This window comes from Talaromyces marneffei, chromosome 8 (genome assembly GCF_009556855.1).
Source record: "Talaromyces marneffei chromosome 8, complete sequence".
Lineage (NCBI taxonomy): Eukaryota > Fungi > Ascomycota > Eurotiomycetes > Eurotiales > Trichocomaceae > Talaromyces > Talaromyces marneffei.
Genome location: NC_072355.1, coordinates 1,172,934 through 1,194,670, shown reverse-complemented (window position 1 = coordinate 1,194,670; position 21,737 = coordinate 1,172,934). Strand labels below are relative to the sequence as shown.

The 21,737-nt window shown below is 48.0% G+C and overlaps 10 protein-coding genes across 10 annotated transcripts; 6 read left to right on the top strand and 4 right to left on the bottom strand.

Moving 5' to 3' along the window:
* Positions 1 to 301: 301 nt before the first annotated feature.
* On the top strand, positions 302 to 850 carry EYB26_009779 (uncharacterized protein; the record flags this gene model as incomplete). The annotated part of the gene is made up of 2 exons (XM_054269026.1): positions 302 to 463; positions 542 to 850. The coding sequence occupies 2 exons, from the start codon at positions 302 to 304 to the stop codon at positions 848 to 850; spliced, it is 471 nt and encodes a 156-aa protein (XP_054125001.1).
* Positions 851 to 1,329: 479 nt separating this feature from the next.
* EYB26_009778 (uncharacterized protein) lies at positions 1,330 to 2,525 on the bottom strand (the record flags this gene model as incomplete). The annotated part of the gene is made up of 4 exons (XM_054269025.1): positions 1,330 to 1,689; positions 1,742 to 1,858; positions 1,917 to 2,435; positions 2,499 to 2,525. The coding sequence occupies 4 exons, from the start codon at positions 2,523 to 2,525 to the stop codon at positions 1,330 to 1,332; spliced, it is 1,023 nt and encodes a 340-aa protein (XP_054125000.1).
* Positions 2,526 to 3,577: 1,052 nt separating this feature from the next.
* EYB26_009777 (uncharacterized protein) lies at positions 3,578 to 6,644 on the top strand (the record flags this gene model as incomplete). Its single annotated transcript, XM_054269024.1, has 5 exons — positions 3,578 to 3,701; positions 3,771 to 3,791; positions 3,855 to 3,892; positions 3,953 to 6,480; positions 6,536 to 6,644. 5 exons carry the CDS (start codon positions 3,578 to 3,580, stop codon positions 6,642 to 6,644), a joined length of 2,820 nt encoding a protein of 939 aa, XP_054124999.1.
* Positions 6,645 to 7,120: 476 nt separating this feature from the next.
* Positions 7,121 to 7,929, top strand: EYB26_009776 (uncharacterized protein; the record flags this gene model as incomplete). Its single annotated transcript, XM_054269023.1, has 3 exons — positions 7,121 to 7,125; positions 7,248 to 7,479; positions 7,537 to 7,929. The coding sequence occupies 3 exons, from the start codon at positions 7,121 to 7,123 to the stop codon at positions 7,927 to 7,929; spliced, it is 630 nt and encodes a 209-aa protein (XP_054124998.1).
* Positions 7,930 to 8,749: 820 nt separating this feature from the next.
* On the top strand, positions 8,750 to 10,753 carry EYB26_009775 (uncharacterized protein; the record flags this gene model as incomplete). The annotated part of the gene is made up of 8 exons (XM_054269022.1): positions 8,750 to 9,049; positions 9,273 to 9,308; positions 9,363 to 9,373; positions 9,426 to 9,459; positions 9,507 to 9,645; positions 9,692 to 9,728; positions 9,778 to 10,274; positions 10,326 to 10,753. The coding sequence occupies 8 exons, from the start codon at positions 8,750 to 8,752 to the stop codon at positions 10,751 to 10,753; spliced, it is 1,482 nt and encodes a 493-aa protein (XP_054124997.1).
* Positions 10,754 to 11,006: 253 nt separating this feature from the next.
* On the bottom strand, positions 11,007 to 12,206 carry EYB26_009774 (uncharacterized protein; the record flags this gene model as incomplete). Its single annotated transcript, XM_054269021.1, has 1 exon — positions 11,007 to 12,206. The coding sequence occupies one exon, from the start codon at positions 12,204 to 12,206 to the stop codon at positions 11,007 to 11,009; it is 1,200 nt and encodes a 399-aa protein (XP_054124996.1).
* Positions 12,207 to 13,960: 1,754 nt separating this feature from the next.
* Positions 13,961 to 15,374, top strand: EYB26_009773 (uncharacterized protein; the record flags this gene model as incomplete). The annotated part of the gene is made up of 6 exons (XM_054269020.1): positions 13,961 to 14,163; positions 14,218 to 14,361; positions 14,413 to 14,538; positions 14,591 to 14,687; positions 14,744 to 14,977; positions 15,036 to 15,374. 6 exons carry the CDS (start codon positions 13,961 to 13,963, stop codon positions 15,372 to 15,374), a joined length of 1,143 nt encoding a protein of 380 aa, XP_054124995.1.
* A 391-nt stretch (positions 15,375 to 15,765) lies between these two features.
* On the bottom strand, positions 15,766 to 16,897 carry EYB26_009772 (uncharacterized protein; the record flags this gene model as incomplete). The annotated part of the gene is made up of 2 exons (XM_054269019.1): positions 15,766 to 16,448; positions 16,549 to 16,897. The coding sequence occupies 2 exons, from the start codon at positions 16,895 to 16,897 to the stop codon at positions 15,766 to 15,768; spliced, it is 1,032 nt and encodes a 343-aa protein (XP_054124994.1).
* Positions 16,898 to 18,013: 1,116 nt separating this feature from the next.
* EYB26_009771 (uncharacterized protein) lies at positions 18,014 to 19,701 on the bottom strand (the record flags this gene model as incomplete). The annotated part of the gene is made up of 4 exons (XM_054269018.1): positions 18,014 to 18,330; positions 18,383 to 19,183; positions 19,230 to 19,284; positions 19,342 to 19,701. 4 exons carry the CDS (start codon positions 19,699 to 19,701, stop codon positions 18,014 to 18,016), a joined length of 1,533 nt encoding a protein of 510 aa, XP_054124993.1.
* Positions 19,702 to 20,474: 773 nt separating this feature from the next.
* Positions 20,475 to 21,413, top strand: EYB26_009770 (uncharacterized protein; the record flags this gene model as incomplete). Its single annotated transcript, XM_054269017.1, has 1 exon — positions 20,475 to 21,413. The coding sequence occupies one exon, from the start codon at positions 20,475 to 20,477 to the stop codon at positions 21,411 to 21,413; it is 939 nt and encodes a 312-aa protein (XP_054124992.1).
* Positions 21,414 to 21,737: the final 324 nt, after the last annotated feature.

Below are 21,737 nucleotides of genomic sequence, written 5' to 3'. Positions count from 1 at the left end.
ACCATCGAGAAGCTTCTTCCCGATACATATAAAACCGTCTCCCGCTGAGTCAATCTTTGACTTGTGGTTAACTTAGTTACTGCCATCTACCATCTACACACCACTACGCCTACGCCACCTCTTTGCTCTCCCTCTTCAGATATAAAAAATAGAAGAGAACCACTCAACTGTTGACAAGCAGATAATCTGAAAACTCGATTATTTGACCTTCGTTCAACCGCCCTCAGACACACACACACGTGCTCACCGATCTTTCCACCGGATCTTTCTCTTCAGTCAAAACAACGCAAATCATTACAAAATGGCCGACCAGGATTGGGACAACGTCACTCGCATCGGTACCAAGCACCGTGCCGGCGGTGTTCAGCGCGAAACCGTCGTCAAGGGTCGTAGTGCCCTCAACGCAGCCCAACGATCCGGTCTCGTGATTGGCACCGAGAAGAAATACGCCACTGGCAACGCTGTACGTCTCTCCCCCCCTCAGAATATTTTGATTATTTTCGAATGAATGATCGAATGAATGCTAACATATCACCCACAGGCCGGCCGCACTGGTGCCCCCGAGGGCCAACACCTCACAAAAGTCGACCGCAGCGACGACATCATCAAACCCAAAACCGTCGGCACCCAAGTTGGCGAGGCCATCAAGAAGCGCCGCAACGACGAAGGCTACAAGATGACCCAAAAGGAACTCGCCACAAAGTGCAATACAACTGTCACCATAGTGCAGGATATGGAGCGGGGTACTGCGACGCCGGACCAGAAAGTGTTGAGTGCGATGGAGAGGGTGTTGAATATCAAGTTGAGGGGGAGCGATATTGGGTCTGAGAAGTTTCCTAAGAAGAAATAAATTATAAACAAAAAAGAAAAAAAAAAAGAGAAATTGTTCGATATGGGTTTTTACAGTTTTTTGGATGTGCGATGATGATGGAGGACATGGATTTTTTTTTCCCTATGTTTTTTTCTCTTCTTTTTTTATACATTTCATGACATGAGATGACATGAATAGATGAGTTGGAATGAGCGCCGACTACCTATATCGTTTATACTGGTTTCATGCGTGTTTAGATGTCTATACATACAGAAAGTAAATTTGCATCAACTACGTATCAAAAGACTGCACCGGGTGTATGTGTATTTTTAATTCATTTCTCGACCATAATTAAAATATGACAAAGTCAAGTGAAAAACCATAGAAAAAGAAAACGAACGTAGACTCGTTCATGGAATAGAAGAAAAAACTCCATTGACCAGCCACTTATCCTTCATTGCAATTTTGGTCTTTTATTTGCATCATGACACATAAGTAGACAGAGAAAGAAAGAAAAACTACCGCCTCAACTGCTCCCTCTCAACCTCATACATAAAATCAAAGTACGGCTTATCAAAATGATGAACGCGAACGTAACCGTCCTCTCCACCAGAGGCATAAGCCGTGCCGGCGGGGTGCACGGCGATGGTGTTGAGAGGACCGAAGTGGCCACGCACACGACCGATTTCGTCTTCAAAGATCTTGTGGTAGAAGCGAGCTTCGAATTTACCTTGGCGGGCAGAGGTGGTTGTGACTTCCATGGCGGCTTGGCCACCGCCGAGGATCACGTAGTCCTTTTTCGGGGTGATGGCGGCTGTGTTGAGGGGGGTGTCGGTAGTGAAGGATTTGAGGACGGCAAGGTTACGGGAGGAGATGATCTTCCAAGATTGTTAGTGGTTGTAATAGGATGGTAAGCATACTAGGACTTACTTTAGCGGTCTTGTCTCTGGATGCGGTGATAAAGTATGTGCGGTCTGCGGAGAATTGAATGTCGTTGATCTGTAGGTCGAGCTCGTGGGCTTGCACGTTTTCCAGTTGTTCGCCGGTCTGTCAAGTCAGCATCCTGGCTTTTCATACCCCAATAGTTTGTGTGTTGTTGACATACCTTGGCATCATACTGGCTGACGCTACCATCCTCATGTCCCGCAATAATGTACTTGCTCAAATAACTCCATCCGGCAACAGTAGCCTTGCTATCCTCGCACGTAATCTTCAAACTCGGCTCGTCCGTCTGCTCATCCAAGTTGTTTCCCTCGCCATCTCCATACTTCACATCAAACACCACAATCGTGCCCAAGTAGCCCATACGCTTCTCCGTCACGGCCAAAAGTTGACTTCCATCGGGACTGAATTCAACCCGTTTCACGGCGGTGGGGAACTCCCATACTTTGACACATTCGCCGGTCTTGATGTTCCATAATCGGACAGAGTTATCTGCTGATCCTGTTGCGAGGAGGACTGTGTTGGGGCTGACGTCGACGGTCCAGATGGCTCCTTGATGGCCTGCGTATGTTCCTAGACGCTCTCCGTTGGCGGCGAACCAGACACCGACGATCTTGTCCTTGGCGACGGAGAAGAGAAGGTCGCCGTCGCGGTTGAATTTGATTTGATTCAGAGACCGTTCCTGTGTCGTTCGTTAGCTTTGAGGGGGGTTGTAATCATGAAAGATCTGCGGGGTGTCACGAACATGGCCCTGGAGAAGAATAGGCCTCATGCTGGCCGTATGTCTGTGTTATTTCCTGCCGAAAAAAATAGGGCTGCAAAAATATCTCAGCAAAATGTGTCACCTAGATATGACACTCGTCGAACTACAGACCCGTCGCGAACTGACTGTTCCTATCCAACAACCAACTAATCGTATCGATAAATTTCGTCGCACACTAACTAATCCGCCTGCCGCCTGGAGTGCCAAGACTTTCTGCCGCCCACTCACGGACTCGCCTCTCAAATCTTACCGTCCGTATTGCCCATACCGGCTGGACAGTATTTCCGGCTAGGGTTCAGCCCCTATCGTGAATATCTACGGCAAATAGATAGCAAATAGATAAGCTCTGTTTGTATCCCGAATACATGCTGTAATTTTTGGTTTTGCTTCGATTTTTTTGAACTCGTTGGATCACTGGAGCCGTAGCCAGCAAATCAGACGACCAGTTGATTGCGTTAATCTCCGAAAAGAAAAAAGAGCTCTTGGAATTGCTCTAAATTTTTACGTACTGCCAGTGTTCGCCTGAGAGCTTCAATTGAGCGCCGGCGAATCCTGCGGTAAAGTTCTTTTGTCATCGGCATTGGATGATTGGAATGTTCATTGCTTAGTTACAGGGTCAAGGATTTAAATCCTATCAACTAACCAGAACTTTATCTGTCTTTATTATTTGATTTTCTATCCTGTCAAAGAACTCAGATCTTGCAGATCAGCTAACCATTGAGCCACGCAATTCTTTATCTCGGGGTTGGACCTCAGGAAAAAAAAACGCGGCTAACTTTTCTCCTTCCCAAAAGAGGCAGCTAATGTTTCCCTCGGGGCCCTTTCGGTCCCCTAACCATCATCTGCTACTGCATGCACCCCGCCATCCTGCACACTTGTCTCATCACATTCCCCTCATTTCAGCCTCGAAGAGACATCTCACTGTTTCTGCCCATCGGGGGGTTTGTTTGAATTCTGTTTCCCTGCTCAATCACTCGTCTGCCTTAGTCCAAAGGTTTCCTGTGAGTCGAGGAAGCTTGGTGGTTTCCCGTTCAAGAACTTTTTCGGTTTCCGCCGCCAACATGACCGGCTCTAAGATCGATGGCAACGCCATTGCGAAGGACATTCGTGAGAAGTTGAAGACCGAGATTGCTGAGTTGCAGACGAAGAATCCGAGATTCAGGCCTAATCTAGTTATCTACCAAGGTACGTCCGCATTTCTCGTAAGCTGCGCTACTAAGCTACAGTCGCAAGTGCTAACATGTCTTGATATAGTCGGAGATAGATCTGATTCCAGTGCGTTTGGAAAGCTTCAAAACTATATTTTAGTGTACTGACTAACTATTTTCTGCGCTATAGGCACATATGTGCGCATGAAATTGAAGGCCGCTGAAGAAGTATACCATCCCTCTTTCCCGCGGAAAAGTATCGTCCCAGTCTAACAGCTTCACAACCAGGCCAACATCCTCTGCAGCATCATCAAGTTCCCTGAGACCATCACAGAGGCAGAGCTCCTCTTTGAAATCGAAAAATCTAACAATGACGCTGAGGTCCATGGTGTACTCGTCCAGCTCCCGCTCCCCAGTCACATCTCCGAACATGCCATCACCTCCGCCGTTGCTGATGAAAAGGACGTCGATGGCTTCGGTACCATGAGCATTGGTGCCCTTGCCAAGCGCGGTGGCCAGCCATTGTTCGTTCCCTGCACACCCCAGGGTGTCATGGAACTTCTCCGAGTCAGCGGCGTTGACCCCGCCGGCAAAGAGGCCGTGGTTGTCGGTCGTAGTGACATTGTCGGTAGCCCCGTCAGCTACTTGCTCAAGAACGCAGATGCGACTGTGACTGTGTGTCATTCCAAGACCAAGAACTTGGGCGAGATTCTCAAGAGAGCAGACATTGTTGTCGCAGCTATCGGACAACCCGAGTTCATCAAGGGTGAACAGCTCAAGCCCGGCGCTGTCGTTATTGATGTCGGCACAAACTACATTCCCGATGAAACTAAGAAATCTGGCCAGAAATTGGTTGGTGATGTCCACTTCGAATCTGCCGTCGAGGTTGCCTCTCAGATCACCCCCGTTCCCGGCGGTGTCGGACCCATGACCGTTGCTATGCTCTTGAAGAACGTTGTCAGCTCCGCCAAATCATACTTTGACAAGCAGCGAGACCGCCACGTTACTCCTCTTCCTATTAAGCTTCTGAACCCTGTTCCTTCAGATATCGCCATTTCTCGCGCTCAGAAGCCCAAGGCTATCACCAAGATCGCTGCTGAGGTCGGCATTGCTGCTCATGAGCTTGAGCCTTATGGACACACAAAGGCCAAGGTCAGCTTGTCTGTCCTTGATCGACTATCTCACCGTCGCAACGGTCGCTACATTCTCGTGACTGGTATCACCCCGACTCCTCTTGGAGAAGGAAAGTCGACCACCACCATGGGTCTTACCCAAGCTCTCGGTGCGCATTTGAACAGAATTGCCTTTGCCAACGTCCGACAGCCCAGTCAGGGACCTACTTTCGGTATCAAGGGAGGCGCCGCTGGTGGTGGTTACAGTCAGGTTATTCCTATGGATGAATTCAACCTTCATTTGACTGGAGATATCCACGCCATCACTGCCGCAAACAACCTGTTGGCCGCAGCTATTGACACTCGCATGTTCCACGAAGCCACCCAGAAGGACGGAGCTCTCTACAAGCGTCTAGTTCCTACCAAGAAGGGCAAGCGTGAATTCCAGCCCATCATGTTCCGACGATTGAAGAAGCTAGGTATCACCAAGACCGACCCCAATGAGTTGACCGAAGATGAGATTCACCGATTCGCTCGTCTTGACATTGACCCTGAAACTATTACATGGCGTCGTGTGCTCGATGTCAACGACCGACATCTCCGTGGAGTCACTATTGGTCAGGCCCCTACTGAGAAGGGCTTGTCACGACAAACTGGTTTTGACATTTCCGTTGCCAGTGAGTGTATGGCTATTCTCGCTCTCAGCAACGATCTAGCAGACATGCGTGAACGTCTTGGACGTATGGTCGTTGCCACTTCCAAGAACGGCGACCCAGTCACCTGTGACGATATTGGTGTTGGTGGTGCTTTGACTGCTCTCATGAAAGACGCCATCAAGCCCAACATGATGCAGAGTTTGGAAGGTACACCAGTTTTCGTCCATGCTGGTCCTTTTGCAAACATCAGTATTGGTGCCAACTCCGTCGTGGCCGACAAACTTGCCCTCAAGCTTGCCGGTACCGAGCCCGATGAAGACCATGATTCTAAGACCGGTTTCGTCGTCACCGAAGCTGGTTTCGATTTCACCATGGGTGGTGAGCGATTCTTCAACATCAAGTGCCGATCTTCAGGATTGGTGCCGGATGTCGTCGTTGTGGTGGCTACCGTCCGAGCCCTCAAGGTCCACGGTGGTGGTCCCGAGATCTCCCCCGGTGCTCCTCTGCCTGAGGTTTACCGTACCGAGAACGTGGACATCCTCCGCAAGGGTTGTGTCAACCTCCGCAAACACATCCAAAACGCCCGCCAGTATGGTATCCCCGTCGTGGTTGCCGTCAACAAATTCGAGACCGACACCGATGCCGAAATCGCCGTCATCCGCGAAGAAGCTATCGCAGCTGGTGCTGAAGACGCCGTGCCTGCTAACCACTGGGCTGAAGGTGGTGCTGGCGCTGTCGACCTCGCCAAGAGCGTCATCACGGCCAGCTCGCAACCCAAGGACTTTAAGCTTCTATACAGCCTTGAGGGATCTGTGCAAGAACGTATTGACCAGATTGCAAAGGTCATGTATGGCGCTGACAAGGTTGAGTTCAGTGAACTCGCTCAGAAGAAGGTCGATACATACACCAAGCAAGGATATGGTAACTTGCCCATTTGCGTGGCCAAGACTCAGTACTCGTTGAGTCATGATCCGGCGTTGAAGGGAGCTCCTACTGGATTCACCGTCCCTATTCGTGATGTGAGACTTTCTGCTGGTGCTGGTTATTTGTAAGTTCCTCTCCTCATTTTCTGGCTTTTTATGAATTTACTAACGTTGTGAAAGGTATGCGCTTGCTGCTGATATCCAGACCATCCCTGGTCTCCCCACCGCTCCTGGTTACCTCAACGTTGACGTTGACCCCGTCACCGGCGAAATCGACGGTCTCTTCTAAGTAAATTTTCTTTTCTTTTGCTCTTCTAGCTTATGATATCCATCGAGATACGATTTCACAAAACATTTCATCACGTTGCATATAACACGTTTCAACACAATGCATGGTCCAGGACGTTGGGGTAGGCTTTTTTTGTTATTCTTCATAGGGTTTTAGATAGCTTGCATGGCTCATTCAATTCATTACATTTTCTGTTTCTATTGATTCCTAGGAAGTAAAACACGCCTTGAAATCTCCTCACACCCTCTGAGTCTAACCCATCCATCCACGATTCTAGAAGCATGGGAGACAGGCCATTAATAGGCTGGAGATTCCGATTGAGTAGACATTTCATCACCATGTAAATGCGGCAGGATATTGTAATACAACTTCATATCCTCGAAGACAAATAGATAATGCGATGTGAAAAGTCTCAGCTGAGCAAGTCCTGTTTGATAACTAGTCTATAGTCTCTGTCATGCTCCGCGCTATTCCAAATGAGGTACGCCGGAACGAGGATGTTCAAATCCTTTGGCAACATCTACTCTAGTCTACGCTTCTACCGGGGAATCGCGTTGTTCTCCAAATCATGGAAAGAGGATAGACATATAAAACTCCTTGTAGTCCACCATTCCACGGCTGCAGAGATATACAATCCCTAAAACTTACCATACCTATCCAAGCAGTCATCTTTGACCTCCTCACAGCTCTCCTCGATAGCTGGAGTCTCTGGGACAAAGCAACAAACAATGATCCCGAACAAGGCTACAAATGGCGAAGGCGATATCTCGAACTGACGTTTGGATGCGGCGCATACCAGCCCTACGAAGACCTCGTCCGTGCTTCAGCGAAAGATGTTGGTCTTCCAGAAACAGCGCCGGCTTTTTTGATTGATCACTGGGATGAATTATAGCCATGGCCAGAAGTCAAAGACACCCTTGGTCGGTTAAAAGTAAAGGGCTATGCGTTAGGAGTAGTATCGAATTGCTCCATTGAGCTCGGCCGGCGCGCCCTACAGAGATGTGAAACGGCGGACTCGACAACATTCGATGCATTTGTCACCGCTGAGGAAGTCGGCTTCTACAAACCTCATCCAGATACATATCGCGCTATTCTTTCGGCTCTCGACGTGAAGCCGCACGAAGCCATCTTTGTCGCGGGTAGCAGCGGGGATGTTGTTGGAGCGGCGGCTGTTGGGATGCAGGTTGTATGGCACAATCGAATTGGACTGCCGGCTTTGCCTGGTTCTGCGCCTTTGGTTGAAGCGCGTTCGTTGGATGTTGTGTTGGAGGGGTTTCTAGGGTGAATGATGTCCGTGTGCGAGAGGGGTGAGAAATCCGACAATCGGCTTAATCAAATGGCGAGTCGTTCTTTCAGCCTTCATGCCTCATTCAACGCGAGAAAAATTCATACATAAATGACTCACGTCCTGATCAATCAATCCATTCCGTTGAGTGTAGAATAGCTAAGTTGTAGATAGTAGTTAGATAGTAGAGGGTAGAGTTATCCGCGGAGGAAAGAGCCAACTCCGTCGATGCCTCTGGCCCACTTGGGTATCCTCCGGCTTCGGCGAAAAGTTCCCCATGCGAGCTGCCAGATGTGACTCTTGGAAAATCTTCTCCAGGGAGACCGCTTAATTAAATAAATAAAAGAGGAGGAGCTTAAGCAAGACCTGTTTCGTCCTACTGACTGGGTATCTTTAGCTATTGTTCAGTGCTTTGCTCAAAAAACATCCGGTCGTCCGGTCTGGGAAGTCGTCGTCTACGAGTACGTCACCAATCTCCTCCATTATTTCCATTCTGCCCTGCACTCAATATCCTGGCTACAATCAAGTACTGCTGCATATTTGACTGTATCTGCTAGACAGACTAGTCAATCGCAGTTGCTGTCAGTTTCTACCACTGTTTGGCAATTGTACCTTACAAAAGAGGGGAACGGATCTCCGCACCAGCCAAGCTCAAAAAAACGTTCCAGTGCAGTAACCGAACAACTCCCTCGGTTGCGGCTTTGATTTGTTGTCTTACTGATCGCTTCCTGATCTCCAGTCCATCAAACAAGAGATTCAGATATCCAATCCAGTCTCCGACATTGCCCGTCGGGTAGTCGTTTGATTTAAATCGCCCAGTATGCAGCTTCGGAATACCTCCACCCTCGCCCTTCGAGGCGTCTCTTCCATCTCCGCGTCTTCATCGTGCGCTCGTCGATCCATTCTTTCTTCTTTTGCTTCTCACTACTCGACGACCTCGGTATCACGATCCATTGCCAGACCGGCCGTTACCACTCTTCGTCCTGCCCTTGCGACTTGCGCGGCTCAGTTGAATTCCTCGGTTTTCTCCACTCCAGCTCAAATCCATATCCGCACGATGGCTTCGCAGGCATCGAAAATTCAGGTCAAAAACCCTGTCGTCGAGCTCGATGGCGATGAGGTACGTCTACTCTTTCTTTCACCTCGGTGCAAGTCGAGGGATATGTCCTCTATTTGTAGACAGCTCGGAATGACGCGGGGCGCGGGCTGGTTCGAATTTTGGCCCCTCCATCTTATCCTCACCAATCAATGTGTATCCCGATGCTGTCCATGTCCGACATTGATGCATCATATGCAAATGCGATAGGCTTACCGGTTACCGATTTGTACTGACTCTGATCTAGATGACCAGAATTATCTGGCAGGATATTAAGGACAAGGTATGTTGCTCAGACATCTGCATGCTTGAATGTTTGATCACTAACGACACATAGTTCATTTTTCCGTAAGTCAATTTGATAATGTGCCATTTGAGATGGGGTATTGATAATTGCTAGATATCTCGACATTGACTTGAAATACTACGACTTGGTAAGCCTATCCTATCAATTGGCTTAGATCATACTAACAAGCTATAGGGTCTTGAATATCGTGACCAAACCGATGATCAAGTTACTGTTGATGCCGCCGAAGCTATCAAGAAGTATGGAGTTGGTGTCAAATGTGCCACCATCACCCCTGATGAGGCCCGTGTGAAGGAATTCAACTTAAAGAAGAGTATGTCAATTGTTTAACCTGGTGAATCAAGCTAATATTGTCATAGTGTGGCTTTCTCCTAACGGTACCATCCGAAACATCTTGTTAGTTTTTGATCTTATTCTTTGTGAGACTTTTTCTGACGTTTGATAGGAATGGAACTGTCTTCCGTGAACCCATCGTCATCGACAACATCCCCCGTCTTGTCCCCGGCTGGAAACAACCCATCATCATCGGCCGTCATGCCTTTGGCGACCAATACCGCGCCAAGGATCAAATCATCCCGGGCGAAGGAACCCTTGAGGTCATCTTCACTCCCAAGGGCGGCGAGCCTGAGCGTATCAAAGTGTACGATTTCGCTGGCCCCGGTGTCGCACAGACCCAATATAACACAGACGAGTCGATTATCGGATTCGCTCATTCCAGTTTCAAGATGGCTCTCCTCAAGGAAATGCCCTTGTACATGAGCACCAAGAACACCATCCTTAAGAAGTACGATGGACGATTCAAGGATATTTTCCAGGAGATTTATGAGAAGGACTACAAGAAGGACTTTGAGGCCAAGGGTCTCTGGTACGAGCACCGTCTTATCGACGATATGGTTGCTCAGATGATCAAGAGCGAGGGCGGATTCGTCATTGCCATGAAGAGTACATCTTCCCCCTCACACTTCCTTCAAATGCAAAGCTGACTGGTATTAGACTACGACGGAGACGTCCAATCCGACATCGTCGCCCAAGGCTTCGGTTCTCTAGGTTTGATGACCTCCACCCTTGCCACACCCGACGGCACCGCATTCGAGTCCGAAGCTGCCCACGGCACCGTCACACGCCACTACCGCGAACACCAAAAGGGCCGCGAAACATCTACTAACCCAATCGCCTCTATTTTTGCATGGACTCGTGGATTGATCCAGCGTGGTAAACTCGATGGTACCCCTGAGGTTGTCAAATTCGCCGAAGCCTTGGAACAGGCTTGCGTTGATACCGTGAAGGAGGATGAGATTATGACCAAGGATTTGGCGTTGGCACGAGGACGCAAGGATCGTGAGGCCTGGGTCACGACAAGGGAGTATTTGGAGGCTGTTGAGAAGAGACTCAAGAAGTCTTTGCAACAGGCTAAACTTTAAACCTTGTACTTGATCTCTCCGAGAAGTAATATTGAAATATAATACAGGTCAATTGATCATAAGGAGTATATATATATATCCATATAATAATCTGTCTTGTCGTAGATGAAAAAGAGAACGCCAGTCTAATGCAGTCTAATAATCCTCGTCATATCGTCATGTATCGTACCATATAACCGAAACATCCACCCACCAAAAACCAACAATCGGGGTATAAAAAAAATAAGAATACAAAAAGGAAGAAAGAAATGATTCAAGTGAAAAGATCCAACCACTCGCGCGCCGTAGGCCGCATAGCAGCCTCTTTCGCAATGGCATTCTCAACAACCTTCCCCACAAATCCATCCCTGCCCCGACCCAATCTAGACGCATTCGCTCCACTCCGCACGTAATCCAGCGCCCTCCACCCTTCGCGCGACATTGCTAGTCGCTGCATGGCGCTTGTGCCCGCGTAGATGAGGACGTCGCCCGTTGCAGCTGCGAGGAGTGTCAAGGCGAGCGCGAAGATGTCTGATGCTGGGGTCGAGAGCGGGGTTGATGATTTCATGGCGCTTAGGGTCAGGAGTTCGGGGGCCGCGAAGGGGGGTGTTAACGCCCCTTCTCCGCCTGTCGGTGTATCTTCCGCGGTTGTGAGAGAGGTAGAGCCAGAGCCAGAGGAGGAAGGGGAAGAGATGAAGTGCGCGGATGAGAAATCCGCGTACAGAGCGTCATACTCGAATTCATCCTCTGACAGGGAAGCAGTTTGTCGTGGTCGGAGAAGGATATTGTGCGGCTTGATGTCTCCATGCACAAGGCCGATTTCTCGATGTAGCCAGTCCAGCCCTTTGATTAGTTGCGTCGCTAGATCTCGCCAGTGAGGCGTCACGGGGTCAAACATTGTCCGCGTCGAGAATGATTTCCGCGCTGAGTCGGCGCAGGTCTCGATGTGCGTTGACAATGAGAGCGGGATTGCCTGCAGGACAAGGGAATGCGATTGTGGGATGTAGCCGTAGAAGGGGACTACATAATCCTTATCATTGGAAGTGGATTGGACGGTGGTAATGCGACTGAGGATATGCGCCTCCGCACGTAAAATCGAATACGCATCTCGCCTCAGTGGGGATTTGACAGCGACAACGCGGCTAGTTGGCGGGGAGGATATCACCGGCGACGAAGGCGGCGTCATTATCGCTGATGTGACACACATGGATGGACTCGCTTTGTAGACTGTACTCCAGACACCACGACCAAACTCAACGTATGCGCCATTGCCGTCGCGCGCGATCTCCAGATCATACGGAAACTCAATTATAGGCTTCTGGGTCTTTTGGGGGGCCGGTGGTTCACAGTCGGATTCGTTCACCGGGGTATCGGGCGGAGTGCTGGGGGTTCTGCACCGCGGTGGTGTCGATGTTTGTAGAGGTAGAGGTATCGTATCCACGGCCAATGGACTGGTGGATTGGGTTGTTGCCATTAGTTTGAGTAGAAATATATATATAGATATATAGATATATATAGTCGCGACAGTCGAATATTTCAATATATCAGAGAATTGTATTGATCTGAAACGGATAAATGGGTGTCCAAGTCGCTTTTAACCAGTACTACCTGGTGGCGATGCGATGCGATGGTGGCGTAGATTGACTTTATGCGGCAAACGTAGCTTTGCGAGAATCAGTAGAGTTTATTCCATATTCTGGAGGTCCAGATGTCGCAGGCGATGTATGTATTCTATAAATAATAGAGAATAAAGAAGCGACGAGTCGAAAGAAAGAAAGAAGAGGAGATGAAAGAAAAGAAAATGGGGCGGGCCGCAAAAGGATGATGATGGTTTAATTACTCTGGCAAACAGGATTCAGGCAAATGAGCCACGATAGGCGTCTCCGTTGGTTGGCCAGAATACGACCGTTGCAGGGCTTCTCGAGCCCCCCCGATGGTAGCGTTCCATGGTCGAGAGGGAGAAATCCGGCGGGTAGTCCGATGTATTTTTTGGTCGGGAAATGTATGCGAGGATACTTGGAAGTACCAGGACTTGGGTTAGGTTAGGTGTCAATTTGGCGTCTGCCGCAACAACCGCTGCTTTGACCAGTAGACTAGAAGGCAGAGATCACGTTGGCCGTGCTATTATTATCTGCTTAACTTAACTATAATAGTTAGTGGCCGACAAAATGCCATCTCTTCTTTGTAATCAGAGTTACGAGATGGAGAATAGGGCTGATACATGTCATGATACGATATACCAACGTCCAGTTCTACTTTATGCTTATCTTCATCGCATCCTCCGATGTATTACCTCTGATCGTTCAGTCAATTGCATGTGATGGTTTCAAACAAGTAGAAACACGTAGAGGGTGTGCTATCCCTACCCATGTCACGGTCGATAGTCGGACTGATGTGAGAGTAGCTAACCCTAACACTAACCCTACCCCGTCCATGTTTGTGAGGCAGATCAACTCCGGGTTCAGAGTAGACATGGGCTATCCTGTCTTATCCATGGATCTTAGTAGATACCTAGGTAATTTGCACAACATCTCCCCTCGAATAATATATAGACAGACTAAAGCCTCGGCGAGCTGGAATGTTGAACTTCCATGATATCGGCATGCAGAGCGGATGCTACTTTTATATATATGAGTGGAGCTGTGTGGATACTCTATCTACAACTACATAATATGTATGTAGATAAGACTTTTCTCTCTTCCACAATCAGAGTATCCCCCTGTTTAATATCGTCCTGTATAATATCCTGGCATGGATGTGAGTTTCGGAAGATAATTCTCCAAAGGTGGGCTCAGATGACTTCAAATTAGGACGAACCAAGTCGGTTTTTCCAGCAGTGATTCCACCTATCAGAGCTCCATCCTGCTGAAACACCCTTAGTTTTCGGTATATTGTTATGCTTAATTTAAGAATACGCAGTATCTGGGCTACCATGTGGGACATGTTTATTGTAGTGGAGCACCGTTGAAACGATATGCAATGGCTCTAGTATGCTATAGTATGTTAGTGGCGAGTGAGCTCCACGAAGTCTCGAAATGGTGGAATTTTATGTTGATCACGCATGAGCGATACTCCGATATGATGCTGCGCGGGTTTCCTTGGCCAATACCAAGGTTGCATATAAGAATGGTCATGGATCCTGTGAAAATACCTCCTCTTTAAAACGAACAAACCAGAACTTGGGAACAGACTGAAGGAAACATTGAGCGACTGCCTGAGCACCTCATCATGAGATACATCCCTTTCCTCAGCGCATTAGCTGCTTGTGCCTTTGAAAGTGCAAGGGCCATCAGCGTCACTGGCGTAGCAGAAGGATTTGCTAAAGGCGTCACTGGAGGCGGTAGTGCTACTCCAGTTTATCCATCTACCACCGCTGAACTGGTCTCGTATCTGGGAGACTCGTCCGCCCGTGTGATTGTCTTGGATCGGACGTGAGTGGAATACTATTTTCACAAAAAAGGTTGGCTACTAATATAAGCGAACAGCTTTGATTTCACGGGCACTGAAGGCACTACCACGTCTACTGGATGTGCTCCTTGGGGCACTGCTTCGGCGTGTCAGCTCGCTATCAACCAGAATAACTGGTGTACCAACTACGAACCGGGTGCGCCATCCGTCTCGGTGACATAGTACATTTCACTCATGAATTTGAGGTGAGATCCTTAGCTGACGAATATTAGTGACAATGCCGGTGTGCTCGGTATCACTGTCGCCTCGCACAAGACACTCATCGGCTCTGGTACTAGCGGCGTCATCAAGGGCAAGGGTCTGCGGATTGTCAGCGGTGCCAGCAATATCATCATCCAGTGAGTTGACAGACACTTACCCCGATGCTTTAAGAGGCTAAGAAGAATATAGGAATATAGCCATTACCGACATCAACGCTAGATACGTCTGGGGAGGTGATGCCATCACCTTAGACGGCGCTGATATGGTCTGGATCGACCACGTTACGGTACTACCTCCCAACTAACCCTAGATGATCTTAAGAAAACTCGACTAACATTTCAGACCGCACGTATCGGCCGTCAACATCTAGTCCTCGGAACCACGGCCGACAACCGCGTGACCGTTTCCAATTCCTACTTTAACGGCGTCACCTCACACAGCGCGACGTGTGATGGCTACACTTACTGGGGTATCTACCTCGATGGCTCGAGTGATCTCATTACTTTCAAGGGAAACTACATCTACCACTTCAGTGGCCGCAGCCCCAAGATCCAGGGCAACACTTTGCTGCACGCAGTACGTCCTTTCCACCCTTTGCTCCTGCTCATATTATACAATGCTGAGTATTTTCTAGGTCAACAACTACTGGTACGACTCCACCGGCCACGCTTTCGAAATCGGTACCGGCGGCATGGTTCTCGCCGAGGGCAACGTGTTCCAAAACATCAACACCATCGTTGAATCACCCCTAGACGGCCAGCTTTTCACCTCACCCGACGCAGCCACAAACGCCGTGTGTAGTACATACCTGGGACGCGCCTGTATGGCCAATGGTTTCGGCAGCTCGGGGACATTTAATAAAGCTGATACTGCTTTCTTGGCCAATTTCAAGGGGAAGAACACCGCCAGTGCTGCTGCGTATACTAATATACAGCGCACGGTACCGTCCAGCGCTGGACAGGGTACTATCTGAGAGGGGTTTGGTCTCTTGTTATTGAGGCCGATCTAGTTAGTTGAAAGGTTTCGTGCATCAATTGAGAATTAATTGTCTATGGAGACTGCCTTTTCAGACTAGACACCCATAATCTAATCCAAGGGTCTGCTCGAGAGGGTGGAGAGGAAAGACAGAAATGATCTTTGGAAAGTCGATTTCCTGCAGAATGGGACAACTTAGAAACTCCGTCCACTTATACATAATCATTTATCTCAACTCCTACCAATGGGGACTGGTGATACGTAAGGACCAATCACTTGAGATTCTATCAGATGATAATACATGCACAGCATTAAATCACATAAGTATACTGACAAGAAAACATAAAGCCGAGGATATTTCTTGTCAGATACGTGGAAATCAACTAGAGTCAACGAGCTTTCCCTGTAGCCTGTTCAATCTCCTGCAATACGTGCTCCCACAATTTCTCCTCCATCCCATCTGCCCGAGCCTGAGCCAAATGCTTGTCCACTTCGAGAGACACATTCTCAGCGTCAAAGTTGATCGTGTAGCTACCACTGCCGGGCTTACCATCCGTACCTCTAGCAACGGTGACATGGTCTGAAAGAGACACTCCACCATCATCTCCATGATCCATGGCAGTAGCAGCAGCAGGGGGAAACCGAGCGCTTGTAGCGCAATACAATTGTCGCGCTCCACATTCATCTGGAGGAAGATGCTTGATAAAAAAGAAACCAAAGAAATTGTACATCATTCTCACCATAGCCATGCCACCTTTCGCATCCTTTCCAAAGCCGGTTCTGACTCCTCCGGGAAAGATGTGAATGAATGAGACGTTGGGGGCTTGTCGGGCCATTACGTTGTTTGCCATGGTGACCATTGATGCAAGATGGCCTCGGGACTTTGTAAGATTCTTGACTGGGAATTCGACCCACGACGTGTGATCGAAGTAGCCTTCAAAGCCGCCTGCAAGGACGGAGACGACGCGTCGGAGCGATTTTGCTTTTTGAAGGGCGGGGAGGAGGTTGATGGTGAAGAGGATGCGGGATGTTACTGGGAGGACGTATGCAATTGGGAGGCCCTCTGAAGTCTCTGATAAATGGGAATTTTTAGGTATATTTTGCCTTTCCATATGAGGGGGGGGGGGAGGGGAGAAGAGCAGAAGACGGAAGGTATAATTAAAGTCACTCACTATCCAAAACCATGGTGCCCTGAGTCTGGAATAGAAGATTGATAGACTCCTCCTTGGACAAAATCTGCTCACATACATTGTCCACATTTTTCAACAAACTGACGTCGGACTTGATGAAGACGTATTTCCCGCCGGGATTGATCTCCTCGCACTCGGCAACAATACGTGTTGCTGCGGTGTCAGATCGACCCACGAGGTAAATCGTGGGCTCCTTAGTTTGCTGCGCAAAGGTCTTGAGGGTATATTCGCCTATGCCGCTCGTGGCACCGACGAATACGGCCACCATCCCCGTGGGCAGACCGGTTGCGATCCTCGCGTTTGAGTCGTTGACGGTTGACAGGGAGACCATTTTGTTGTTGTTGTTGTTGGTGTTGTTGTTGAATCAGGCACCGGTACTTGTTGGAGAAAATGAATATGAGTGCCAGTCGTCCTAGTGTTCTTGTTCTTGATGCTAGTCATATCTCTGTACTTTAGATCCGTTCATCCGTTCATCCGTTCATGCTAGTCATATCTGGTGGACGGTAGGTAGCTCAAGCCCTTAACTCCGACCCTCCGTTCGACTTATCCTTCACTATTCAATGTTTCCTCCTCTTCTTCCAAAAAAACCAGACGAGAGTTACTGACTATGTTGATAGCTCCGAATTTCAGAATGATTATGGCTTGTATAGATACTGTACGAATTGGGCGGTTGTAGTAAGATTTGACAATATCTTACCACCGAGTCGGATTTGTCTATAGAGCTGAATATCAAGTATTCATCTATTATCAGTGATAGCTATAGTCTTAAAGTGAGCCCTTTGAACTAGAGTACGTGCCTGTAGTAGTGCTTGCTGTCGAGTAAGTTAACTTTTATGGGCCTAGGACTAGCATATATCAAGTAGGGTTATATCTTCTCAGCACAATACACTGATGGCCTGGTGATCTCTTATCAAGATGTGGTCGACGAGATTTGGGAGTAAGTGGAGTTGATGGGTCAAGGATGCGTTTAGATTTGATAAGTTGATAGTTAATGGTTCTAGTGAAGACCGTTCACCTGTTAGGTATGTTGAGGAAAGCATGTGAATTCGTGCGTGAGGCAGCAGTCAATAAGCTAGTTAAGGATCTAATTATTGTCTACCAACACGTCTTTACACTCATATATACAGACAAATTCAACCGGAAAACATACTTCAAATTGTCTCCCCGTCTACATGTGCATACTCTTTATCTGCGGCCATATTCTAGTTTGGGACAGGCTGCGATTCACCGCTCGTCAGCTGTTGATATTCTCTGCTCTGCAAAATTCAGACCGTTGATTGGATTCGCAGATTCGAGACTCAGATTGGGTCGGCGGGGAGTGATGAGGTTAGGTATGAGCGTGGATTGATCAGAATTTGAAGATTATCAAGTTCGGTGGTACAATGCTTGATCAAAAAAAGGACAAAAGAAATACTGATTAGATACATGTTTTTGGGAGGGTTTTCTTTCAATCTGCTTCGGCTGAGCCTGGTGCAACGGGTAATTTATAACAATACATAGTTTGCACATTGCAATACGACAGAAGACCTTCAGTTCCCAATTCGCCGCCCAGTCCGCTCTCCTTCCATCCTGACAGATAACCACTTGGAAGAGGGGATGGGTGACTGTTGATGGTTACCATGCCAGCCTGAATTTTCTCGCCGACAGCGACAGCATGGTCCATATCGCCGGACCAGATGCTTGCTCCGAGTCCGGTTTTGGTATCGTTTACGACGTTGATTACTTCGGTTTCGTCTTTCCATGGAAAGAGGGATATAATGGGACCTAGAAACTCCGGTCAGTCGTTTCCATTGAAATAGATATCATGTATGCACACCAAAAGCCTCTTCCATTAGAACGCGAGAGTCACGAGGAGGATTGTCAATGATTGCAGGCTGAATCACAAAGTGGTTTTCTTCATCAAACTCTGCATTCCCTAGAGCAAAATTGAGACCTTTTCTTTTCGACTCTTGGACAATCTGTTTCACAATTCGATACCGCCCCTCATTCTGGATTGGACCGAGTATGTTTCCTGCCCCCGGTAAGGAAGGACTTGCTTTCCAAAGCTTCACCACGTCAATCATATGTTGCATGAACTCTTGGTATATATCTTCGTGTATATAAATGCGCCTAGTGGCCAGGCAAGATTGACCCGAGTTCAAAAATGCGCCAACCGAGACCTGAGGGGCCACCACCGACACATCTATATCCGGAAAAATAATGCATGCATTATTCCCACTCAATCCTAACGTCACACGCTTCAAAGTCTTGCTCGCAGCAGCCATGACTTTCTTTCCCGTGGCAGTAGAGCCTGTAAAGGCAATTTTCTGTATATCAGGATGCTCAACCAAAGCCGGGCCGAGCTTTTCGTCACCATTCAATGCTTGAAGGACTCCCGGTGGAAATATCGATTTGATATAATCAACAAACTTCAGAGTGCTATATGGCGTAAAGGGCGACGGCTTCACAATCACGGTATTGCCGGTTATCAATGATGCCCCGATTTTGGCTACCGCTAGCAGCAATGGGTGGATGGCCGGGCAGATAGCTGCAACAACACCCATGGGGACATATTTCACAGTTAGGCGGAGCTCATCGTTGTCTGTAACAACTTTTGTTTCCAGTTCCGGATGCGATGCTGTGATTATTAGCAACCTCGTCTGATCAAAATATATGGGGCTTACAATAGTACGACAGAAACCTGGCTGAATGATCGACCTCCATCTTGGCGAATTGTAACTTCAAAACGTTGGCAAGGGAGGCAAGTCATGTTAGAACAGCGTTCTGAGTACTTACAGGCTTCCCCGCTTCTTGCGTGATCAACTCAGCCATATCATCCCTAATTTCCATCAAGGCATCCTTGGCTTTGTTAAGGTACTTTACCCTTTCGTTCCAATGAGTATGTGACCATGTCTCGAATGCTTCTTTGGCTGCAACAACAGCAGTTTCGATATCATCATCTGTTGCCACTGGGACATCCCATAATGGACGTCGAGTTGAAGGATTGATTGCCTGTGCCATTTCCCCGTCCAAACAAGCCTTGCCATTGATCGTGTTGGAAAAGACAGTGGGGCTATTTGATGGCTTCTTGAGCTCTGGATTACGGGTTGCCACCTCGGCAGCTTCCATAGAGCTCGAGCTGGGTGCTGACTTCATATTGAGTTGGGTTTGAATGTCTGATGTGTCGCTAGTTCATAAATTCATTTACAGAGGATTTAAAAGCGATAAAATACGCAATCAAAAGATGAGCTGAGGAGATGTCAATTCTGAAATCGTAAAAACTGACATCTTGAACGAAGTACTATCAGAGTAGATGACGATTGTCTGGCTGTGATTGGCTGAAAAGAATACGGTAGTGGAATGTGGGGTATGTCCTAACCTAACTGTTTTGGGTAATTACCTCTCGAAGCTCCTCTTTCTTTCTTTTGATACGATGATTTTTCCACTTGGTGATAAGTGTACAGTTGCTGAGAGATAATGGACTACTTCATACCGGGTAAGAACTGAAGATGTTGGAACCGATATATATGTATCTTTGAGCGGACCCAGAGAGAGAAACCGAGATGACTCTTGTTGAGAAGGTCAGAATATGGCCCCAACTCGGGTCGAAGGAGGTCTTTGATTAGTCTACTCTGGCAAGTATAGATACAAACTGGAGAGATGAAAAAATGAGTAGAAATGATTACTAAAAGCTGTTCAAAAGGGTAATTACGGGGATGTCCCCAACGCTCCTTCCTCTGCCCTTACTCTTCACCCAACCGATCTTCTGTTCTTCTAAGATGGCGGACTGGTCTCTGTCGCTGATTCACATCAACACAAGCATACAATATACGCTCTTTTACTGCTGTACGTTCTTTATCCGAATGTCTCATATCTCCTATCCTTGAATCTATGCGACTCGTGCACTAGCCAAACATTGGAGACCGACTATGTCCGCAACCTCCACAAATATAGCTCAAATAAACACGAACCCACCCCGTCTACTCCTCCGTCCTATCTACCACATTCTGCGCCCCGGCAACAGGCTGGTGCCTCTGATCGCTGGCGACGAACTACCCAATTGGCTCAAGGTCGTGGGTTCTTACCATGGAGACATGACGAACTCAGTAACGGTCAATAGCGAACCATACCCTCGAAAAGGGGAATACGACATTATCTGCCAATACTGCATTGATGCCACAAAGCATATGCAAGATCAGAGCAAAGATGAGGACACAGATCAGGAAGAACAAGGTAGAGATGCTTTGAGGGAACGTGGTTATGCGCCTACAGCACAGAATCAGTATATACAGAGGGTGCCGGCGACGTCTGAAGCTCCTGTGCAGCAGTTGAAGCAGCCACGCCCTGTACGGGCTTCACAACCACAATTTCTGCAGTCGGCACAATTCCCACAACCAGCACAGGCAATGCAGACTCAACGGCCAGGACCGTCAGATCTACCGCCAATCCGGCCGGCACGAACAGTGCCCCCATTTCTTCCAACAATCTCGTCGCTATCACTACCATCAATGCCATCGCTATCATCGCAACTATCAGGTCTACAACAACCACAACAACAACAAATTCAATACCCACAGCAACATCCCTATTACCTGAACTGGCACCAGGAGCGTGGCCGAACAAGGGACCGGGATCAAGTACGCTATCATCCCTGGGACCAAAAGTCACCACCGAGACAGCCACGCCGTCGTCTCTCGCAAGAAGAGCTACAGCCACAGCTGATGAGTAGAAGTCCAATCGTCATTGTGAGGCAGGGCGAGCAGACGCGTGGACTTAATGCTACCGCACCTGCATTCGTACCATCCTCAGTTGCATCGCTGGCTGCACCACACCCAGCTGGAGTACCGACGTCACTTGTCAAGAACTGATATCCATGTTCATCCTATGCTTAAATTATCCGTGTTATATCCAGCTCCCAGGGACTGTTTGTTCTTATTTTTGGGGGTTCGAGAAAGTTGTTGCTCTGGAATTTGCATCATTCATTCGGTCTTTACAATTTGGTATTCATTACCGAGTAGGGTTAATTATTTGTATTATATGATAAAGTATGATATTATATAACTATTATACATGATTAGATAGTATTTCGGGCCCAACCTTCCCATGACAATAGACAAACGCCAGTAATGTACATGTCTCTATAGCAGTTTTCCTCTATATAATAAATAATAACACCGATCCATGCATTTCTA